Raw genomic sequence first — 23,941 nt, 5'->3', positions numbered from 1 at the left:
CAGAGAAGGAAGATTGTGTTTTGACATGATGCAATTTGAAATTTTCGAAGAGTCACAGGATGAAAAACGACGAGCAGTCGCCTGCGCCGCTGGAGGCAGTCGAACATAAGGCGCTACACACACGCACACACGCACGCTCGCACGCACACACGCGCGCGCGCTGGAGAGGGTCGGCGCAAAAGACTGCACAAGTACAGACGCCAGCGCGCGCGCGTGTGTTTGTGCGTGCGTGTGTGTGCGTGCGTGCGTGTGTGTTCAGCAGAAGCCGTGTTTTACCTTTCAGGACTCGGACTCTCTACAGGCAGAATGTGGAGCGGTGCATCCTGAAGCAGAAAATAGTGTGTGGAGGTTTGAGGTGGCGCGTGTCTCTGCCAGCTGCTTCAGCCGCTGCACTGAGACGTGCGCGCCGTCCAAACTAACTGACACTCTTCTGTCTTCTGGACGGCGGGGAAACACACACACACACACACACACACACCCCTCCGAAATGGCTAAGGAGACAAAAGGCAAAGGTGAGTTCCAGTTGCATTTTTCCCTCATGCACAGCCTCGGTGTTGTCACTGTGTCATGCTGTAGTTGATTAAAAGGTAGAGACAGTCACCGCACCTCTCACGCACTTTGCTCGCTGATGTGCAGGAATGCGCGGTGTAAGCGCTCGGAATCGCGCGCGGTCAATACCAATCACGTGCTCAACGCCTCAGCCAGCTTTTATATCAGTATATCCTGTTTACAAACTTAGATTTGGTACATAGATTTGGAACGGCTCGAATCCATGCATTAGTTTATTCCACAGAATAGAAGTATGCACCCAGGTGCTTTTGACAGTGTTCTTGTTTTGCTTAAACCATTTCTCTCATTTCTCTTTGTATATTCTATTAGTGACCATTGCAAAGAACAAGATTCAGTTTCCAAAAGAACAGGCCTTATTCTGGAGTTCAGACCACTCTTGTTTTACTCTGTATACTTATATAAGCTATGCACAATAGGATATGAACAATACACAAGTGACATCATGATTGTAAAGACACTTGACAATTGGTACAGGGCTATCACAGGCACGTTTGCTTTACATGTCCTGTATACTATCAGAGCAGATGGACAGTGTTGTTGTAATAGTTTCTGACAGCTGGTAGTTGATAGACATTGATAGTCATTGCTGTTGTGTACAGTATGATGTAGCTGCATCTTCACTACAGCCAGTGTAATGTTTCATAGCATTATTTTAGTCCCAAAAGTCAAGAGCATTTATTGTAAGGATTTATTCTGCTTTCACACAGATTTACAAACTTGTAAGCTTTCTCAGAATTCATTTGTTCATGTAGATCTGCTGTGCTCTCGTTTGGAATGCGCACACACACACACACACACACACACACACACACACTATTCTGAGATTTTCTTGTCCTCTCTGTCCGAGTTTAGTACAACATCCTTGCCAAACACTATTCAACCATTCTGAAGTTTAACCAAAGAAATTGTTACGACTCCCCCACAGTCTCACTGAGATTGGCTGAGGGGCCAGAAATACAGTATTGAAAAAAGCATACTTTTGCCAAGTGCATCTAAAATCACAAAAACCACCTAAGCACAGAGAATGTAGAGTCAGCGTGAAATACGTTTAGACAATTACATACAGTAAATAACTAGTTTAAAATGTGTATCATATTCAGTGTTTATATTCTCTTTTTGTTTGCTGTTCTAAATATCCTACTATTCTCTGTGCTTTGCCTCATTTCGCTCCTCACAGCTCTGTTTATCAGCTAGCATCTGCTCACATCTACTGCCTTGAAACTCATAATACACAACCTTTGGTTCACTTCCTGCAGTTGGGTCAATTCAGGATCAACCTTTCACTTTCAGCCTGCAGTTGAAACTGTGATAGAGTTCAGAGTGTGTTGGACCATCATTAGTGTGTCTGTTATATAGCATTATATTTGTAATCACACCTCTATCTGGGAATACAAGACATGGATATTCCTGTGTTAACTAACCTGCTGCAGTAGATTCTATTACTATATTTGTATTAGATTATATTATTACTTTTCTAACCAAAAACAAGCAAAAAAAATATTGTATACAAATCCTGTAATATCGAGATGTTTACATTAGGGCTGCAACAAAGGATTATTTATAACTGCATAATCTGTGGACAGGCCTAACTGACTAATAATATAACAGACTATTAGTGTCCCTGTTTTAATGACAATAACTAATTTAAAGTTACACATAAGATACTTGACAAATAATTTGAAGATTCAATTGAATCATGTTTCATCTCTCTCTTTTTTTTTTTTAAATTGTACTCAATCAGTAGCCTGCATTGTCTTACCATTGTAAGACCTTGATATTAACTTTGAAATTGCTGTGCTGTTCACATATGGTATTACTCTGAGTGTTATTTTTGAAAACTTCAAGCCATTACCATGAACCATTGCGTAATCTAAAGTCAACTGGTTAGTCTATTTCTTTTATTCCTGACATGCATAATCAGTGTGCTGTTATGAAAAAAATACAAGCCTTTGCAGTCTTACATTGTAACACCATTTTTTGTTGTTGGTTAAACAAAGAACACATGAACTATAAAAATCCATGATGAAGAATTTTTAAGTTGACAGTTGGTTTTGTCAACTACTTGTTACAGCCTTACTTATTTAAATAATTAAATAAGCCTAAATAATAAACCATTAGACTTTATGGGAGCAATTTCATTGGACGGTTCATTCTGACTGGTTGATGATTTTCTGCAGTGTTGTTGCACTGAAAATGTGAGAGTTGGCAGGTTGGCAGGTTGCATGAGACCAGTATAATTCTTAGTGTATGCATACAATTTTGAATGTTACCAAAAAAATCTATGCCTGAGCAGGATAATTTTCAGTGTGCACAAGTATTTTTGTATGAGCAGCAGATGGAATCCTGCTCATGAATTTAAATATTATACTTTTGACTATTGGAACTAAAATAATGCCTTAGTGATCTTTCATAGCAACCCTTTGAGTGCAATATTTAAATTCATAGTTACCATTAACCACTATATACCATTTATGTTGCAATTTATCTGCTGCTCTATGAACGGTATTTGCTAACAGCCTGGCCAAGACATCAAGACATGGAATTTAATGCTTCTCACATCCCACATCCTCAGTCCATTTCATTACAGGGCTCTTCCTATTTCTCTCCCCTCATCACCACCACCTCCTGCCCGTGTCCCCCCCCTTCCCCCCTAAGCAATGTACCAATATTGCTGTTTTATAACAGATTGATGTGGTATATTTAAACTGAAGGAGATCTGAGGAGATAATAGTGGGGAGACTGGCTTGTTTTTCATTTACAAAAGCAGTAACAGGATTTCCAGCACTAAATTAGAGCCCTTCGTTTCTCTGCCAGTCATTCTTTATTGGATCTGTTGTAATGTAGTCAAGTATCAAACACACATCAAAGAACATAATTAATTGGACACATGGGTGAGTGCACATCCGTGCTGTTTAGAAATTATGTTTTCTTACTGAACATATACACTTTTGTATAAAACATCCAAGCAGAAGCTTGTGTGATAAGTAAAAGCCTGGTAATATTCTGCTCAGGTTTATAAAAACAACTGAAGCTGCACATATTGTCAATAGCCTATTAAGTAGATCACTGAATCTTACTATTGTTAATATCATTACACCGTGTAAATTTGTTTATTGCCAATGGATGTCTCTTGTAGTGAAATACTCTGTACCCATGAAAATGTGGAATAATCAGCAGGTTTCCATGATCCCTTATGGGGAATCCCATTATTAGTGTATAGAGTATTAATTTTAAGAGCAGCATGGTTTGCCAATAAATGCATTAATTAAAGGTAATATGGAGACTATAATTCATGTAAAAGATTTTGGTGTTATTCAGTAATATTTTCATAACATTCAATGTGGTGTTGGGCTATAGTACAATAAAGAATGTGTTAATAGACTCAAACATCTTAAACTGCAACAACTAACTTTGACAGGGCATCAATAGGGGGATTAAATATAACCTGCTGTGCTTCTACTTTTTTCTGTTGTTGCTATGGTGATGTGAATGACTTCTCACATGTCCAACTTGCCTAGGTTAAAAGAGTAAAGCCTTTGTAGGCCTTTGTTAAAAAGATCTTTCTCACTTCTGCCAGACTCAGTGACAAAAGGCACCCATTATATTTAGTCCCATGCAATTGTAATATTGTATCATAATGAATATTTAAGTGTTGTGTAGATTTCTATATTTTGAATTAAGGCTGTAATACAGCTTAGCTGAAGCAATCTTGAGAAAAAACAATTAGAGCAGATAAATAATTTCATTTCATATAATCAACAATGTGTTTAACAAATTTATAGCTATAGGGGAAGTCTTTATTGGTTGAAATATTAATGGCATCATATTTCATCATGTCTTTTTGAACCAAACCAGTATTAATTATAATAATATAATTATAGAATATTTTAATATATAATATATATGCTTTGGATTGATAGGGTGATGCTATATCCAACATCCTTAATGGCTTTAAATAAAACAGTACATTTTCAGTTCTCTGAAATGTTTGTGCTCTGCCTAATTTGCACAACCATTTGGATGAAGCGCTGAGCTAAAAATAGACTTCTATGAGAGGCAATAACAGACAGCAGGTCCATGCTTGCTGCTACCCTGCAGTCTTTTGTGAGCAGGAGATGGAGGGTAAGCAAGAAAGACAAGGAGAAAGCAATCACACAGCCATTCATGACTGCTTCAGTCACTGCTGTTTGGATATATCCATTAGAATGTAACAATGAGAGCTAGTTCCTTATGTAACTATGGTTCTGTAAATAACCGGATAACTCCCAAGGGTGCTGAGGATCGCCGGGTGCTCCTCATGGAGTGGCATGCCATGGGGGATGAGTGTCCAGTTTGTCTGTAGACCATGGTGATGACTACCCAATGGGACAGCTTAGAGACATAAGAGACATAAGACATAAGGGAGCCCCTTATGTCTTTCTTCCATGGTCTGAGGTGCTATGTATTATGTGACAAAAAAACACAATTGGTGTTGTGGGTTGCCTAGCACCATCTAATCTAACTTGGGCACTCCCGTTTTAAGAGTGGCTGGCAAGGCTAATTCAGAGCCTGTCAGCAGTGTCTGAGAGCTAGCAGGGACCAATTCAGATGCATATTCAGACATCGGTGAGGCTGGAGGTTGAACACGGTGATTCAACTTCTAGGTCATTATCCAGTGGAAATCTGCCAGTTGCAGCTGAAGACACAGCATCCTGGTACTCCATCAAGGAGTGGCTAGTCAGATGCTGCGTCTTTTAGATGGTCAGTGCTGAGGCAGTGAGCATAGCCGGTGCCCATTTTCAGCTTCAAATACTGGCTGAACAGACATGAATCTTGCAGCATGTTGCTCTACACTATCCACTTGATGTATAAACTCACCAAAAAGATATATAGCTGCAATCAGTGATCTGCAGGGTTCATGCAGTCCTCGCAAATAGCATCCCCAGAGGCTAGTTCTTGCCAAGATACATAGAACAATAAAGAGACCATACTTATGAACATACTTATCAAGTTTTGTGATGATAGATCCTTGCTAGTTGTGTGAAATGCCTGATGAAAACTGATTGGCTGAAGGCAGCCATATTTTTTATTTAATTCAATGATGATTAAAAACCCAGTTACAGATTAGCAGATCAATGTCGCTAACCATATTTCATATTTCATTTGGACTTTTGGCTCCTGAGAAACAGCAATTTGAACTTAATTCCAACCCCTTTGAATATGAATAACGCCAATTTGAGTGAGACTGCATCATGTAGTCGTAGGTCCCTCCCTGTAAATACCATTTAGGTTTCATGACCATAGCTTAATGGGAACCTTGTCAAATGCTAAATGGTTCTTGAGGCTTGTTTGTTCAGGAGAACCCAAGGAATCAGTGGAAAAAGAATTTTGTTTGTAGGATTCACGAACCATTGAGATATGATCAAAATGTAAACACTTGCGCTCTAGTGCCACCACTGGGCTGATTGGGTCCATCTCGCTTGCCTTATTAGTGGGAGGGAGCACAAAAATGTATCCAGATGATTCTTACCAACCATGGTGGTTAGGAGGGGTGTAATAGTACTTGTATTTACTCAAAAAATTGTATAGTTAGAAGAGTTCAAGCAGCCAATCTATTATACAATCTACTCTATACAGTAGCATATACTATGGGCTAATAACTAAACATAAAGAGAAGGAAACCTCTTAGAGAAATCGTTATCTCACTCAGTATAGAAAACAGTTAAATGAGGATCACATATGTGTGTAACAGAGCAACTGTAACAGTCTGTTCATTTTGTTAGAACTGTAATATTTATATTTTTATTTATATTTCAATTTGGGTGGCCACAACTGTACTGTGAGTAGATGAAAGGGGTTAAGATTGGATTTTTTTTACAGCCCACACCACAGGATAATGCAGTGAGATAATTGTTTCAGACAATTTCTGTAAGATTGTGCATTGCCCTTAAAGGGTCAAGTCACAAATAGGAAAAAACAGTAATTGACAAGGAAACTTTGATGGATACTCTTCCAAAAAGCAGGCTTCAGTCTGTGGTCGCAGCAGCAGCCAGGTTCTTCATAGCAGTGGATCTCAAACCAGTCTTCAGGGCCCCCAGAGGGTCTATATTTTTGCTCTATCCTAACTCACACAACACAAGCGTAGAGCCCTGAGGACTGATTTGAGAACCACTGCTTTATAGGGCGATTTTAAGTGAACTATGCTAAAACCTGTAACTCGTCCAATTTAAAAGCATTTATTAAATGAGACAACTAAGAGAGAAATCTTTTGTACATTTATGTGCAAGTTCATACCTCCTTATGACAGCTTTGCAATTTTGCATTCATGCATTTTGCTTTTTTACCCCAATTCAAACTTCATCAAAAGCAGTGTGACAGTTTTTTTGGTTTACTGTCAAGTACTCAAACCCCTTTAAAGCAGTTCAGTTTGAATTCCTTCGGTGCTCTGACCATGTAATCAAGTTCATAGATGTTGTTTTTACTTCCCAGCTTGGCTGCTGTCTATACTCTTGTTGCTCAACATCCCACCCCCCACCCCAATTTATTCTGCATGCTGCCTGTGTATGGTACTTTATATAGCTTGTCCTAGTTCCTTTGCATGCTTTTCCAGAAATAGTAACTAACTAAAGAATGCAGTACAGCAGTGTTTTTGTCTTTTTAGGGTAAGCGCACTTGAACATTTTATTAGCATATCAGTGTTTTCAGGGTTAGAGGGCCATATGCTGCGTTTCACTGTTGAGAGTGCCACTTCAGGCAGAGAGCTGCCAGATGGGAGTGTTTACCAGCCGCAGTGCACATATGCTGTGGGGAAACACAATCATAATGGTGACATATTTGAAGGTGTGTGTGAGATATTTTTTTTTTTTTTTTTTTTTTTTTTTTTTTTTGTGGAGACACTGGTAGTTTAGCAGACTAGCTGATTGTCATCTCTGATGGTCCTCACTTCTAGAAGGTCAGACCTCCGGATGAGTGAAATGAAAAGAATCAAATGGATTTTGTTTGTCTTTCTATCTCATTATCTAAATGGTACTAAATCAGGAGCCTGCACTTACTTGTTGCCTTACCATTTAAAGCAGTCTAAGTTTAATCTGTTAAGCTAGCATTTAACAGATTTTACTGTTTTCAGAGAACCAATGCAAATTTATTAGGGTTTTACTTTTAATCATCCATTCCTTATCCATGTGCAGCTATAAAAGTTGTCTCCACTTTGCGTATACTGTATTATATCACCCTTTTACTTTTTTGAGTTGAAAAACTTCATCCAGTTTTAACAATTTACATATTACCATTGTTCTCTAGTGCTGAATGCTGAGCTCCAACGAGATGTGCGGGCAGTCAGAAATGGAGCAAAGAGAAAAAGCACACAGCCAGTGTGACTGCTATTTTATAATAGCATGCTCTCATTTTAGTTATTTATTCCAGAGAGAAGGGAGCACAGCTTGCCCCTTTTGTTTTCTATTGCTCATGCTTTCAATGGTTCAAGTGAAGTTCAACTAAACTCAGCATGAACCCCTTTTTCCTGTGTTCGGTCTGACCTCCTGACTTGCTATAATGTAAGTGAGCAACCTTTATACTGCAAGTGAAATCAGGCAGTTTGTTTCTTGGGCTTATTAAAAAGAAAACAAAAACTGCCTTAGACCTTTCTTTATATTTGTGAGTTAGGCAGAATGAAAACAGTCATGCAAACAGTAGTGTGTTACATTCTGTATATCTGCACTACTCTTTTCTGAAGGTTGTTGTCATATACAACTGCGATTGGTGAGTCAAATGAAAACTTTAAGACTGCGACATAAATTAGAGAAACAGTACATTATGTCTTTAGTTGCAAAAGTGAAAATGTACTACTGGTCCATTGTTTGATACACATTTGTGACACCTATTTGCAATAAACTATGCAAAAAAAGTTTTTTATTTGTCTCACACTCATATAATCAACACATTAATCATTGATATCATGGATGGTTTAAAATATCACTACCTCCCCTTGGTTTTGAGGGAAGGCTGCCTAAGTACCGACATTTTTGTGCAATGTCTTTATTAAAGTCCAGTTTGCAGAGCAACGTAAGGAAGAGGTCTTTTCAGAATCTTGGAGATGTTCCTTTTAAATGGACATGAAATGCTTACAACTGAGGAAATTTTTGTACTCGTGGTGTCGCAAAATTAAGGCGCAGACGGATGCAAATGCAGCTTGAGCTGAGATTTAATGGGAAAAACACAGACAAGCAGTTCCAAGTCTTAAGGCTAAGACAGGGTCAAAAAAAACGTCTGGCGATCAGCAAACAGGACAAACTAGGCAGGACAAAGACGTGAAAACAGGCCAGTTACAGTAGGCAGTATAGGTTCAAAAGGCTTGGTATAGTCAGTAGTACAAAGACAGAGCTGAGCGTATACTTCACAAAATATGAATGAATGAGAGTCTCCCTTTAAAGGGTGCTTGTATGTGTGGCTGATTGAACTCAGGTGTGTTCATTCAGAAGCTCGGTGACTGAGGCGGCCATGTTTGTAGGCCGCGATGGCTGTTGGTTGATGGAGTCCGCGGAGCGCTGTGATGTGACCTGTGGAATAGTATTAAATTTCCTCCAGTGGAAAGTATAAAGTACTGTGTCAATGCCTGTTTTTGGGAGATGAGTACAGGAGAGTTGATATTGTAGACCACTCTCTACGATAGAAGTCTGAATATGACAACTGTTAAAAATGCTGACAGCCTGTTTCAATAAGTAATAAGCTGAACTGGATGTGTTAATTGGGAAAAAAAAAAAGAAACGACCCAAAACAAAACTGTTTACTAAATTGGTCAGTGATCTACACTTGGTTACTGGCTCAGTGACTCAGTCATTTCTCAATTCCTCATTTGCTCTCGTATAACATGAAAGATGAGTTAATACTGCTGTGAGAAAATTAGCAAATAACCCACCAGAAGTCCTTTCTAACTAGATCTATAATTGACATTACAAATGAAATTGTTAGGTAGAGAGAGATAATTGCTTTATTTATAGTCATTTTTTTTAAAATTAAAACTATTGGGGCTGCATGGCATTAGATTATGAAGCTATTAACACTGATTTGAGTGAGTTAGAACCCTCACCCACCCCTTCAGAGACCTTCTCTCTATGTTGTTCAAGGCCAAAATTTAAGAGATGTATGTAAATGGATATTTCATACCCCACACACAATTTTTAAAATGCATACACTGCATTCTTATTATTATATATGTTTTTTTTTAATTTCAGTATAATAGCCTGGAATAATTTTTAACATAATTTTAAACAAAGTCATGTAGGCTGACTTTGTCAAATGGTGTACCCATCATTAAACAAGAAATAATATACGTTTCATACATGAAAGTACACTTGTTAATCAGCATTTTTAACTTAAAAGTCACTAAATGTTTGAGAATTTATTTATCCACAAAAGTACATTTTGCAATTTCTAAAACATTAGTGGTATTTTTTTGGTTGCAAACAGAAAACACTGTAAGTCTGTTAGGCATGAATATAAAATTGTTTCATTTTCCTGAAAAGTATTTTTAGGGAAAATTTTGATAAAACCAGCTGAGTAAAACCTGTTACCACATACCACAGCATGGACAGAACGTCTGCATTATTTTCATATAACAGCACAGCTCAGACAGTAGCTGTAACATGAATGATAGGTTTATATTATTTCGCTTGTTCTGAAATGTTATTGTTTCTATAGTTACAGCCCACACATAAGGACTTGTATGGTAGGTACTCCACATAATCTAAGACTATTAATAAACTTTGTTTAACAAAGTAAAATGCATTAACGTGACATTTTAACATGACGTGACATTTTTTTTTTTAGGAAACATTTATTTAACAGTTTTGGCAGCAGTCTCGGTTGTCTGTCTATTGCAACTATAATGTAGGTGTGAACAGGAACTGATTTGTCTTTTGGGTGTTCCACAGCATTAAATCTAACTATAAACCATTAAAATGCTCTAGGCCATGCTGTTATAAGGAAATAACGCGCTTCGGGGCATCGTGCTGCATCACACCCCCTGGCATGCATTATTTTCGTATAACAGCATGGTTTCTTATGTGTTATTCCTTACTTAACGAACTCAAAACATTCTCCATTTATCAAAACATTTGACAGAAAACGAGGCCGCATGGGTTTGTGGGAAAGGGCTTCTAGGAGGTGTCAGTTAATACTGGAGAGTTTAATATGCCTGTGCAAATCATTTCAGATGTCAGTTGGCTCAACTCCCTTTCTCCTATTGGGAGAAAAAGACTGCTCTAGCATACTCCGATGTTAAATGTAGGAGCTCCTACACAAAATGCGTAAAGGTTGACTGGTCTGAGTGTAATATAATCATAAATGTCTTTGTTTATTGCGACAGTGTCATATCATGTAGAGATAATTGACTCGTAATATCACACAAGACTAGTAGTGATACCTATTTTCTATTTTCTAATATAATGAACTGCATGACATGGTGCACAAAAAATGCCATTAGACAACAGACATTAGACAACATTTTCAAGTCCGTTTTGTCATTGTGTCCGTGCTAAGAGTGGGTCTGAAGATGATGACGCAAGTGCATTTTCAGACCAGACCAGGTTGTAAAACACAACAGTGCTGGCAGATTTTGAATGTCACACCCCCTGTTGTGCTGTTCCACCCACACCAGTGTAGGCACTTTTATTTCTGATGAATGGAAATAGCAACTGAGCTGAAATGGTAAAAAAAAAAAAGCTTCTGACCAAGCATATTAACAAAACACCAGCATTATATAAGCAAATTAAACTTACGACTGCATGAAAATTGAGCCTATTGTTATTGTTTTAATTAACACCGTTGCCATGTTCTGTCATTAAATTAAAAAGCTATTAACACTGATTTGAGTGGATCAGAACACCAGGGACCTTTGATGTATGCCCTGACCCTAATTTTCTGAAGCCATTAAAAAATAATAATTTGGTGTCCTTTAGACTTTATGCCCAATGAATTCGTATGATGTACAATTCTGTTCATACTTGTTACATTTTAATTAGACAGTTTTTCTTTCTATTGAATGCACTATTCCAGTCTACATTATCTGTCTGACTCACCATAAAATTAGGCAGATTCATGCTAGTCATGCTAGTGCTGTATGTTAACGATACAGTCCTTCTAGTTATTTGCTTGGGCACTTAATCATTTCTCTGTTTTCTGCCCTGTAGTGACTTTACGCAAGCACAGCGCTTCCCACTGGTGTATGCATAACATCACCCAAGAATCCATGGACAGCTCTGATGATGAGTTTTTTGATGCCCGAGGTTAGTGTCATGTTTCTCCAATGGTATACTTAATTCAGTTTTCCAGTCTGCTTTTCCATCTCTGTCTCTCTCTGTCTTTCTCTTGCCTTTTCATTTTCACTCGCAGTTTCATTTCTTTGGTCTTCTTTTTTACAGCAGCAGACTGATTCTGACACATCTTTTGGTATCTTTTCTGTATCTGGCATATTCAAACAATTATACTCCACCATTGTTGTATTTAGTGATGAGGAATTTTTATATAATTTTGTTGTAAGTATTGAAAAGTAATTCAGTGCTTGTTGTAATTAATGGCATGTGTATCAATTCATTGTGCTTTACCAACAGGACTAGTTTACAGAAGCATAATATTTTACCATTTAGGTTATATGGCATCAATATGTCATCCAAGACATCCACTATAAGCATCATAGTAATGAAAAAAGTTATGCGTATTACAAGGATATTTTATGTATGTGACTTTTTATTATACACCTCATTTCGTAGTATATAATATAATGGCAACGCATTACTCTCTACTCTGACTAATACCCTATTTCCCTAGTCACTGATTTTGGTGGATGGCCTCCTCTAAGCAGAGTCACAGTTATGCCATATTCTTTCCATTTTTAATAATAGGTTTAATTGTGTTTCATAGGATGTTTAAAGTTCGTAATTTTTTTTATAACCAAACCCTGATTGATATTTTTTTTCAAAACCTTGTCCTGGATTTGTTTTGATAGCTCCTTAAAGTTCATTGGGCTTCTGGATACCATTCAACTAATCATGTAATTTCTGGTTATACCAGAACTAATTTAAGAATTTCACACCAAGGGGGGTGAATACTTATGCAGTCAAAACATCTATGATTTTCATTTGTGAATCATTCTGAAAACTATATTGATTTTCCCCTTCACTTCACTCTTATGGTCTATTTTTATCTAGATTCATGATCATCCCAATTAAGGTTCATTTGAGTCATTTCAAAATATGTTTTTCCCTCTTGAATAGCATTTCCTTAATTGCATCGTTTGGTTTTGGTGAAGATTTTTAAGGATAAGGTGAACAAAACGTACAGCAAAATGTGTGGGTGTGTGGGTATGATTTCCCTGGGCCAAAGACAATGAATCTTCAAAAGGTTTATTTATTTCCCTCTGAATAATGCAGTTCAGCAAGCTTTAAATAGCCACTGAAATCAAGCCATGAGAAAAGTCTTTTGTCATCACAGAGCATTACATGCAAAATGCAGAAGAAATAAGCTCTCATTATCTACACTTCAGGCACAGAGAAGCTGCCTCTACATTGACCTGTTTGATAGTCGTGTTCTCAGTGGAGCTGAGAAATTTGGATAATTGGGCATTATCGCAGTAGGCAAGTACTATGAAGTACCCCTCAGTGGTGATATTGGGGAGTACCTTGGTAAATTACTAGCTGTACCAAATGACAGAAAGGCTGCGAATCCCAAAACAATTAACTGGATTGACCAGTAAAGTTGATGTCAGTAGATGCATGAAAGATGCACAGCTAGGGCACAGCTTCCATAGTTTCAGCCACTTCCAGTCTCTCAGAAGATGAATGCAGTTGAAGACAATAATTTTGTTTTTCACCCAACAAATTTTGCACAAGCCTAAATTTGTGTGAATGGTATAATGGGGGTGTGAGTCTACAGGTAAGGCCGAAAGTTTACACCTACTCCTGCGCTAAAGATGTTCCATCTCAGTTTTTCACAACTCCACACATATGCTACTACACACTTCTTTTGGCAAGTCAATTATGGTATCTACTTTATTCACATCAGAGGTTTTAAAATTTTAAATCTTAAAACAATTGTGCCAGTGCCTTTGATACCATAGAAGAAAATCCAACTCAACCAAGCAACTCAGTCTGGTTCTTAGGAGAAAATTTCAAACAAATGGAGGTACACAAGCATCTTTACAAACAACAAATGCAAAAATAAAAAACTTGGGACCACATAGACACTACATTGTTCAGAAAAGAGGCACAAATTAATTCCCAGGTAACTGAAAGGTTTAACTGACAAAACAAAGACAATAACAAAGGAACTGGTGAAGTAGTTGGAGGCATCAGATAGCAAAGTATGTACTGCCACCATTACAGAGTCCTATGTCACCATGGCCTGAAAAGCTGCCATGCAAGAAACAAGTTTCTATTCTAAGACCATAAAAAAAAAGCCAGACTTAAGTTTGCAGGTGATCACTAGCGGAGGGGTGTTCTGTGGTCAGATGAAGCAAAAAATTGAACTGTTGTTCATAATGATCAGTGCTGTGGATCGAGGGAAAAGGGTGAGGCTTTTAATCTGAAGAACACCATTCCAACTGTGAAGCATGGGGGTGGCAGCATCATGCTGTGGAGGTTTTTTTTGCTGGAAAAGGGACTGGTGCACTTCAGAAAATAGACGACATCATGAGGAAGGAGGATTATCTAGAAATACTGAAGAAAACTCAAGACATCAGCGATAAAGTCAAAAGATGGTTGCAACTGGGTCTTCCAGCAGGACAATGATCCTAAGCATACTTAAAAGTTGTAACAAAATGGCTTAAAGACAACAAAGTGAAAGTTTTGGAGTGGCCATCACAAAGCCATGAACTGGGAATGTGCAAATATTCTGGCAAAGTATTGTGAGAAGTTTGTCCAGATTACCCCAAGCCTTTGATTCAAGTTCAAGCAATTAAAAGGCAATTATACCAAATACTAACAGAATGTATGTAAACTTCTGACCCACTGAAAATCTGATATAGTAAATAAAAACTGAAATAAATATGACTCTTATCTATTATTTTGAAATGACCTCTTATGGAATTAAAGTAGATGCCCTAATTCATTCAACACAGGAAATGTATGGTAACATGTGGTGCTTGAATGTCTTTAGCCTAGGTGTATGTAAAAGTATGTGTATGATCTCTGATCCTCAATGTGCAATGAGAGATGAAGAGCCTCATTACCATCACAGATCATATGACTTCCAAACTGTCTCATGTGTGTAGCGTTAAACGGGTAACTTATCACTGCAGTGGTGCAATGGAGCAGAATGTGTAAAAGGCATTACGTGGTAATAATGATTAATAATGATTTATTAATAATATAATATTGAAAGTAATAATTTACATTTTCTTTCTTTTTCAGGATGATATTGATATAGTTATTGATAAGAGTTACATAAATCCTTGATTTGCAAGTTGCACTTGTCTGGGTATTTAGAGGACATTAATTTTTAAAATACCAATAATAAAGTTAGACTTGCTTTGATAATATTTTAGTGAATTAAGTATATGAAAAGATCACACTGTTTTTGATGTGTCTTCTCAGAAGACCTGAAAATGGGTCTGTAAAAACTCTCTACATTCATATACCTCTCAGTATTAATAGAGTATATGTTTTCCCCTGCATCCTAATCCCATCCGTCTCTCATCCACACTTTCCAGTGATGCCAGTGGATTTAAGCCTTTTCCACGGTCTTTTTAAGTTTATTACTGTGGTTATCAAATTGCATGGATTTACATTGGACTCATGGCCCATAAGAATATGTTGGTAAACCATTGGATGGTTTTTCCTTACCAGAGCAGAAGCATAACTAAATTAAAATTAGTGTTCAATGTCAACACTGTTTTCAGTGCTTTTACTGACAGCTTGACAAACGTCCACTGTGAATAACCTGTTATGAAGAGCACACTCACTTTAGTAATGAAAAGAAGTTGTCAGAGTTGCACAATGGATTCCTCCATTTATGTTACTATAGCCATTTATTATGTTATCATTATGAATTCATTAACATGAAATTACACATATTGTATTAATTTTTTTCTTATTGATTATATTGCAGCTCCTGTAGTTCACTGATCTACTGCTAGGTTGTTGTTGTTTTTTCTCTCTCTACAAACCATGATTAGACTAATCAAAATCTACTTAGAAGGGCATCTGTGATTCCTGTAAGATTAAAGAGCTTGTCTAATGTCTTCACCTTTCATTTATAATGTATGTGGCATTGTGTCCCCATGTAGCCTTGTGTGGGAAATAGAGCATTTCAATTATGTTCAGCATCAGGTGTGTTTGGTTTGGATCATCAAATGTATGACTATGATAGGCAGATGACAGCTGATCCTCTGGCACTCAGATTCTCTAAACAAACAGATGGACTAATCACGATCTCTGAATGTGTTTACAGAACAGAGTATGAAAAGTAACGTGGTAATTTATTTGCAATTGTCTAATAAAAAATTATTGTCGTCAGGCTCTACTGATGTCTGTTTTCTAGAATGTGACCAGATCACTGGACCCTAAACGAGATATATCTTATTTTATTCTATTATTTTGTATTATTGGAGTGTCTATATAACACATCTCAAGCCAGTTTATGCTTAGAATTATGCCTATATATTTTTTATGAATTTCTGTAGAGTGCCCTTTTCAGTCTCTCCAACCCAAAGCCTGTTATTACTGAGACCGCCAACTAGTTATAAATATTTATAAGCACAGCTCAAGTATTCATTATTATTCATTATTTGGCCCATGTTAGTCCTAAAATACAGTATAGCTCAACTGAATGACGCAAAGTATTGACGTAGCAAAATATTCAACAATGAGGGTCGCAAGAATATTAAGAGTGGTGACTTTATTAAATTTTATCTGCAGCAGTCCACTTAGTTGTAGGAGTCAGAAAGCTAACTTTAGCTTACTCCAGTCAAATGAGCTAGCTAATGACATGCCCAACAAAGGGAGATGCATGTTGCATGTCAGTATAAGCCATCTTTAAAACAGCAACATGTTGGCTGGCTTGTGTTTTTAATGTTGTGTTGGTAGAAGTTTTACTCCCCAACAGAATATAAGAGTATACGTAAGTGCAACTTCTCTTACTAGTTATAGAGCCTTATAAATAAGGCATTTGTTTGCTGCTTTACTACAGGAATGGTGCATTTCTCTAAACTCTTTCTATTCATCATTTGTGTGGTTGAGTTTGAGGGTTGGCTAGCTAGCATTAGCCACTAGAAAGCTGTTGGTATTTCCCAGAACACTTACTATTTTAGTACTTCTTACACCAGAATCTGTTACTTATAGAGTGTATGACTGGTTAATATAACAGCATAATTGTCACATCACCATCTTCCAGAACCTCAAACTCCCAGAATTCTGCCCCACCACATAACACTTTGACATCAGACTCAATTTCCCAGCAGTCAACTGAACTACAAACCACATCACATGTTCAACCATGTCATCCAGTCATCAGATCACAATCACCGGTCTTCTAACTCAACACACCTGACTTCAATCTCCGTCTCTCTCTCTCTTACATGCACACACACACACACACACACACACACTATAAATAGACTGGACTTTCAAACATTCACACGAAGTTTCACTCCTAGCTTGTCTAGTGCTGAATTCAAGCCTTTTATTTATTTAACTCTTTTTACCAGATGCCAAAAATGGAATTTCCGTCCTGTTTTAGGGGTGCTCATGTTCAGCAGTGAATTTATTTGAGATAGACTCCACAGTAGTGGTTAATGGCTCATATGAAAGTAGACACTCAGGGCTTACTAGAATTTGCAGTTTTGCACGCGAAAATAATCAAAAGTGTCTCACTTTCTTTTTATGCTGAATGAAACCATGTGTCTGTCACACTAAGTTTTCAAATGATTTCACCATATACCATTAAAAATCTGTGATTTTAAATGGCATGTAGAAATAGGATTCTGTATTAGGGTGTAACAATACACTCCAGTCATGATTCAAATTTGATTCGATTCACGATATTGGCTTCACAATTTGATTCAATTTGATTCTCAGAACAAAATTTGATGAAGAATGAAGAAAAAGTATGATAGAACAGACTCCTTTTTCATTTTGGAATCATAACAATGCAAAACAATGGGCATTTTTGCCTGTATAAAAATAAATTGCTCTGAACAAAGGTTTAATATTGTAAACAAAATGTACTACATTTACATTTACATTTATGGCATTTGGCAAACGCCCTTATCCAGAGCGACTTACAATAGTGCTTTGAAGTCTATCAAAAATACATTCTGATATTGGCTCGGTAGGTCACAAACTAGGAATACCATCAGTCCAAAACTCTGTTGGGGAGGTTTTTTTTTTTTTTTTTTTTTTTTTTGTGAAAGTGCTAATTTAAGTATTTTATGAAGAGGTAAGTCTTTAGCCGTCGTTTGAAGACTGCCAGTGACTCAGCTGTTCGGACATCTAGGGGAAGTTCATTCCACCACCTTGGTGCCAGAACAGAGAGGTACTACAGGTTCAACATATCTTAAAAATAAGTAAATACATTTATACATTCTCCCAGAAAAATTTGATTGAATAAACAAAGTCTCACTCACTAATTTCTGTCATGATGGATTTTTTGCTAATTTGCGTAATATGCAAAACCTACTTTTGCGAACCAGTCCTAGGATTTTTGACTGATCTTCACAAACCTGATGTCAAACTATTCAGGAAAGAATGAAGCTCAATAATGATTAAAAATTTGTAAACAAATGGCCAGCACATCAATCAATTCTATGGAGACGGTGCCTTATTTACTCAAACAACTGTAACTCATGAACAATTGTGTGCATTCACATGAAACTTGAAATGGCATACACAGGAGATGATTCTGAGGTTACATACAAAGTTTGGGGTCATACATAGGGTGGGTGCTAAGGTCAGGTAACTGTTTCTCAGGAATCGTCAATCAAGCTGAGGTTTGGTATGATCAGATTTGATCAGGCATTTGACAGGGTTATGATTGAACGATCATCATGAAACATGAATGACAGGTTCGAGGATGGACCCACTAATAATTTGCTATGCTTTTGATTGGTCAAAATTGAAAACTTTATCTAAAGCTATTTTTCTAATTGATACATTTGCCGAAAAAATTTAACCTACCAAAAACTGCATACTCTGAAAATTGCAGACTTTTTGTTTGTGTGTCAGTGAGTAGGTGTGTGTGTGTTTATGTGTGTGTGTGTGTGTGTGTGTGTGTGTGTGTTCCATCACCAGGAAAAGTGAGAGATGGGAGTCTAATGACATTGTTCTCAGCAGAGATTATCGCATATGAGTTACTCTTCGGTCTGTTTTTGAAAGTTAGATATTTTCAGTGTTTGCAAAAGAAAAAAAAAACATAATTGATTTTGCTTGTAAAGTAATTGAATGTAAAGGTTACATGGTTATTATTCTTTTATTTAACAGACTATTAGGCTGCATGTAAATGTAAACCAAGAGTAAGCCAAGTGTGACCAAATTTTAATATGTTGGAAAAAGCTGGGTTAAATTTTTAAATAATCAGTTGGACAAATGATTATTCACCTTGTAAACCTTTGCATTAAATTCATTTCACAATCCCAATCAGCATGTGTCCAGTGCATGTGTGTTTGATCCATGCTGTGCTCCTACAATACATTGGTTGTAGAATAAAACACAGCTCATCTTGTAGATTTTAATGGAGTGCAGGGTTAGATTCAAATAACTGTTTCTCAAGACATGAGTCCAGTCAAGCTGAAATTAGTTGTGCTAATCAGTAAGTAGATTTCTACTGTTGAATAGAGTACTTCTGAAACAGGGCAGCCATCAGCCAATCACATTGCAGCACACTTCACAGTTTTAGCATTTAGCTACCGTCAAAAATTTTTCGTAGGATGTTCATTAGTGGTTGCTTTGGTGTTCTGTACAGCAACAACTATGTTCTATGTAAGAACTAGCTACCTGTGGTGAGATCTGCAATGTGCTTGGCCATAGCAGGTCACTGCTTGTGGCTATATTTCTTCTTCTGCTTCTTCTTCTTATTATTATTATTAGCTAAAATGTGATGGCCAGCCCATAAGTCATAGAAATACCAAACTTGACACATACTGCATAATTACCACTGCTACTCAGCGAAGTAAAGGGACCAGCATCGGCCTGATGGTAGCAATATAACACAAGTGTTTACGGTTGGTGTTATACCTCAAGAACCGTAAGTTCTACACTCAAAATTCTTTTTTTCGCCTTTTATTCCTTGTCTTCTGTAATGTTAGTCTTTCTGATCTGGAGCTATTGCTCACTACACAATTGCAGATGATTCCCAGTAATAGTGCAGGCTCTGCATGAAAGAATGTGACCAGCGTGCTCGCTATATGTTTTAACTGTATGGGTTGTGCACATTGGGACCCCTGGTGTTCAAACAGTGTAACTGCATTAGATGAAAAATGAACAGAATGCTGATTTCTACAATGTGAATTGCGCATTTCCACAATGCACATCATCACATTTTTGCATTGCGATTCACTGTGTCACGATTCATCATTACACCCTTAGTTCTAGAGTTTTTGGCCCCTCTGAACTGAAGAAACTAAACTAGGTATGGATTTTGCATTTTCTCAGTGTTACACTAATCTAAAAACTACTAACGTAAGGAAGAAACTGATTCATAACAGATTAATCCGAGTTTGGCATTGACTCCATGTACTTTCATCTTTGTGTACCCTTGAAAAAGTATTCTTCTATGGATTCTTTAAGGGTTCACTGGATAATTAAGGGTCCCTAACTTGTACTTGGAACCCTTTCTGAAACACTATCATAGGATTCTACATAGGCTTCTAAATTATCTGAAAGAGTGTGTCATTATAATTGGCTGACTTCCTATGGCAGTTTACAATTTTAAAACAATATTGTGGAATAGATATTTTGTTATTAACATACCTCAGTCAGCACAGTCTGACTTACAGTTCAACTGCCATGTTTCTCAAAGCTTTCATGTAAGTGTTGAAGGTGAACAGGATACCGTGCTGCTTTTAACTGCTATTCAAGGTATCTTTTTTTCTTTTAAATATTGACTAGCTTTGGTTGCCTTTATTTTATTTCGATGTGCATGCTTCCCCTTGAGTAAACTATATTATTTCTTATCCTGTTGTTCAGGATGAGAAACTGACAGCTGGTGTAAATGAGGCACAGTGGGTGTTTATTTCTTGTGACTGTTAGATAACTGTATGATATCCTGCATAATGACTTTCCACACCATAGCATTAATGATATCTTATGTTGTTTCTGTGATTGTCTTCTTCACAAGAAGCTTTATATATAATATATTAGTGGCCTTTCTGGTGCTTGATCTGTTGCAATCTAAAAGCACAGCTAAATACTCTGGAGAGAAAAAGGAACATCCACTTTAAAAGGCACAAGATTGCATATTTTATACTGGCTTACTGTTACAGATAAAATAATGGTTAAATTAGTTAGAATGTGATTAAAGCAAGTGTTCCAAATGCCTGAGAAATCTGACAGACTCTTTGTGTTTACATTTCAGTCTTATTATAGATAGTTCCCAAGGGGCCCTTTACTTCCTCCTTTAGAGCTCCAACCCCAGCGTTTCCAGATGCATTTACATCCAGATACATTACATTAAAAAAATATAACAAGATATGTTGGAATTGCTTTTGGAAGTAAAAACAGTTGAACACAAAGTGGATAAGTTGTGTGCTGTATAGCTGTATATCGTTTGTACGTCTGACAAATGATAATTGGTTCTCTTTTTCCTTTCATGTAAGGAATCATTAAATTAAATCGCCTTATTATTTAATTAGCTGGCCAGAAAAAGCAAGGATTTTGTACCATGGCAGGACTAAAGCAGTTTCATGGCAGGATGAAATCAGCTCATGGTGGGACTAAAGTAGCTCCATTGTGGCACTAAAGCAGCTCTATGGTGGTAGTAAAGTAGCTCCATAGCAAGACTAAAGTATCTCCATGGCAGCACTAAAGTAGCTCTATGGTGGGACTAAAGCAGCTTTGTGGTGGGAATAAAGTAGCTCCATGGCAGAGCTAAAGCAGCTCTATGGCAGGATTAAAGCAGCTCCATGGCGGGAATAAAGTACACCATATGGCCAAAAGTTTGTCGACACCTGGCCATCACACCCATATGTGGGCCTTCCCAAAACTGTTGCCAAAAAGTTGGAAGTACACAGTTGACTTGGTTGTCAACTTTGTATGCTGTGGCATTAAGATTTCCCTTCATTGGAACTAAGGGGCCCAAACATGTTCCAGCATGACAAGCCCCTCACAAAAAGTGAGGTCCATAAAGACATGGTTTGCCAAGGTTGATGTGGAGGAACTCTATTGGTCTGCACAGAGCCCTGACCTCAAGCCCATTAAACACCTTTGGGATAAATTGGAACGCTGACTGCGCCCCAGGCCTTCTTGCCCAAAATAAGTGCCTGACCTCACTAATGCTCTTGTGGCTGAATGGGTAAAAATCTCCACAGCCACACTCCAAAATCCAGTGGAAAACCAGCCCAGACATATGGAGCTTGTTATAAAAGCAAAGGGGGGACTAAATCTGGAATGTTTTTTTTTTCTTCAAATTTCAAGATTTTTTTGTGTTGCCAGTAGGGTACTACGAGGCGCTAATTATGATTTGTCGTATATTAATTATTCTAGTATTATTCAGGACATTTCCTTCCTTCCAGGGATAACAACCTTACGATTTACAGAGAATACTCAATTATTATAAGCTTTATTTTCTTCCTTCCTCATGATTTTCTTCTATTTTTGTATTAGTTCTTTTGTATTAGCAATTTAAAGCTTTCCTTGAGGTGGATGGTTTGTGGGTTTTATCCCACTAGTCGCTTTTCATTTCAGACATTCTTTTCTAACATCAGAAGAGTCAATTTCCTTTCTCTTTCTCTATATCCCTCAATCTTTTTTTCTTTCTTTCTCTCATATAGCTCTAACTATTTCATTAGCTCTATTGAGACGGGTCCAAATGACAATAAGATAATGGCCATTGCAGCTCTTTAGAACTGCTACAGCTGTCATTTCTGTGAGTGTGAGTGTATGTCCCAACTTAACTGTACAGTCTACGGAAAGCATTGAAGTGACAGAATGATGGAGAGGGAGTGTGGCAAGTGGCCCAATGGCTGCAGAGCTTGATGGAGGCAAGCAGACCTGACAGAGGGCTGTCACAGCCACCCCTCCACACTCTGCGCTTCAGGAAAAAAGACTGAACATGTTGCTGCCACGCAATGCATACTGATCTGTCAACTGTTCCATCCTGTCTTGCACAGGATTCATTTAGACTCTCGGAGTTTAGTACAGTACAAAAGACAATAATGCAGGAATGGATCAGCCAGAAAGAAATAATATTGTATGCCATTTGTCTGATAATCCCCATACATGAGCTGTTGGTATTTTGTGTCTGTATGTTGCTTTCTACAGAGGTACTAGAGGGGAAGACTGCTATGCTGTTGGGAATGAGTCAGTGGAACTCTAATGACCTGGTAGAACAAATTGAGACTTTGGGGCAGATTGACCAGACACAAGGTAAGAGCAAAGGGACCTTGTATCAAATTCTGCAGTTACTAAAATAGCTTCCAAAGAGGCACTGCTGGAAATATTATTATAACATATAACTTCAAAATGATTAAGAACGAATCTGTAAGAACAAATATGTGTTTTTTCCAAGTTTGTAAGTAGGCTTTTCTCAGTCATGAGTCAGTTTCTCATGCAGAAAAGTAATATAATGTATTTAAACATACCTAAAACATTTCTATTTGTATTTCACTTGAATTGTATTGGTTGTTATATCATGTTGAAGGTGGAGAAAGATCTCCTCCATCTGACATGATTTATCTTGGTTTCATTTTTTACATCACGAAAACCTGCTATTTTAACAGTGGTGTGTAGACTTTCTATATCGCTGTATCTGAAAAGAACCATAATCCCTATGCTGTAGAAATTTCTCACAGGCCTCAGTCAGGTTTGAAACAAAACCACATCACTGTAACAAACAGAATTGGTATTACTGTTATTTCACTAAGTAGCTCTGCCAGCTGCATTCTCTCCTGAACATCAGTGTTCTGATGTTTATCAGGTAATATCTCCTAATGTATGAGGATGCACTAAGATATACTGTTTCACAGTTATGCCCACTAAAATGTGATTGGATTCTATAAGTGGTCTACACACAGTCTAGGCATAGGGATATTAAGAGAATCACAATAATTGACCTGGTCTTTGAGTGAGTAGTACAGATTCTTTCTCTCCCTTGTTGATCAGGGCAACAATAGGACAAAATTTTGTAATATGGTTTGAAACTTGTTTGAAATTAGCATTAAAACCAGTTAATATCATTCATCAAACACTGG

At 37.4% G+C, this 23,941-nt stretch overlaps 1 protein-coding gene across 2 annotated transcripts in view; it reads left to right on the top strand.

Annotated features, from left to right (window-relative positions):
• Positions 1 to 375: 375 nt before the first annotated feature.
• The window catches only part of pitpnm3 (PITPNM family member 3), a 65,807-nt gene continuing 42,241 nt past the window's right edge, over positions 376 to 23,941 (top strand). Inside the window, exons 1-3 of one of the 2 annotated variants that reach the window (XM_026924584.3) lie at positions 376 to 512; positions 11,736 to 11,831; positions 23,013 to 23,117. In XM_026924584.3, the coding sequence (XP_026780385.2) occupies positions 488 to 512; positions 11,736 to 11,831; positions 23,013 to 23,117 (226 nt within the window). In that variant the 5' untranslated portion in view covers positions 376 to 487. The remainder of the gene's footprint in view (positions 513 to 11,735; positions 11,832 to 23,012; positions 23,118 to 23,941) is intronic. The other variant, XM_026924585.3, reaches the window with a different exon arrangement.

Source organism: Pangasianodon hypophthalmus, chromosome 14 (genome assembly GCF_027358585.1).
Source record: "Pangasianodon hypophthalmus isolate fPanHyp1 chromosome 14, fPanHyp1.pri, whole genome shotgun sequence".
In the NCBI taxonomy this organism is placed as follows: Eukaryota; Metazoa; Chordata; class Actinopteri; order Siluriformes; family Pangasiidae; genus Pangasianodon; species Pangasianodon hypophthalmus.
The sequence above is the reverse complement of the archived record's forward strand: the minus strand, read 5'-3'. Positions and strand labels throughout refer to the sequence as shown.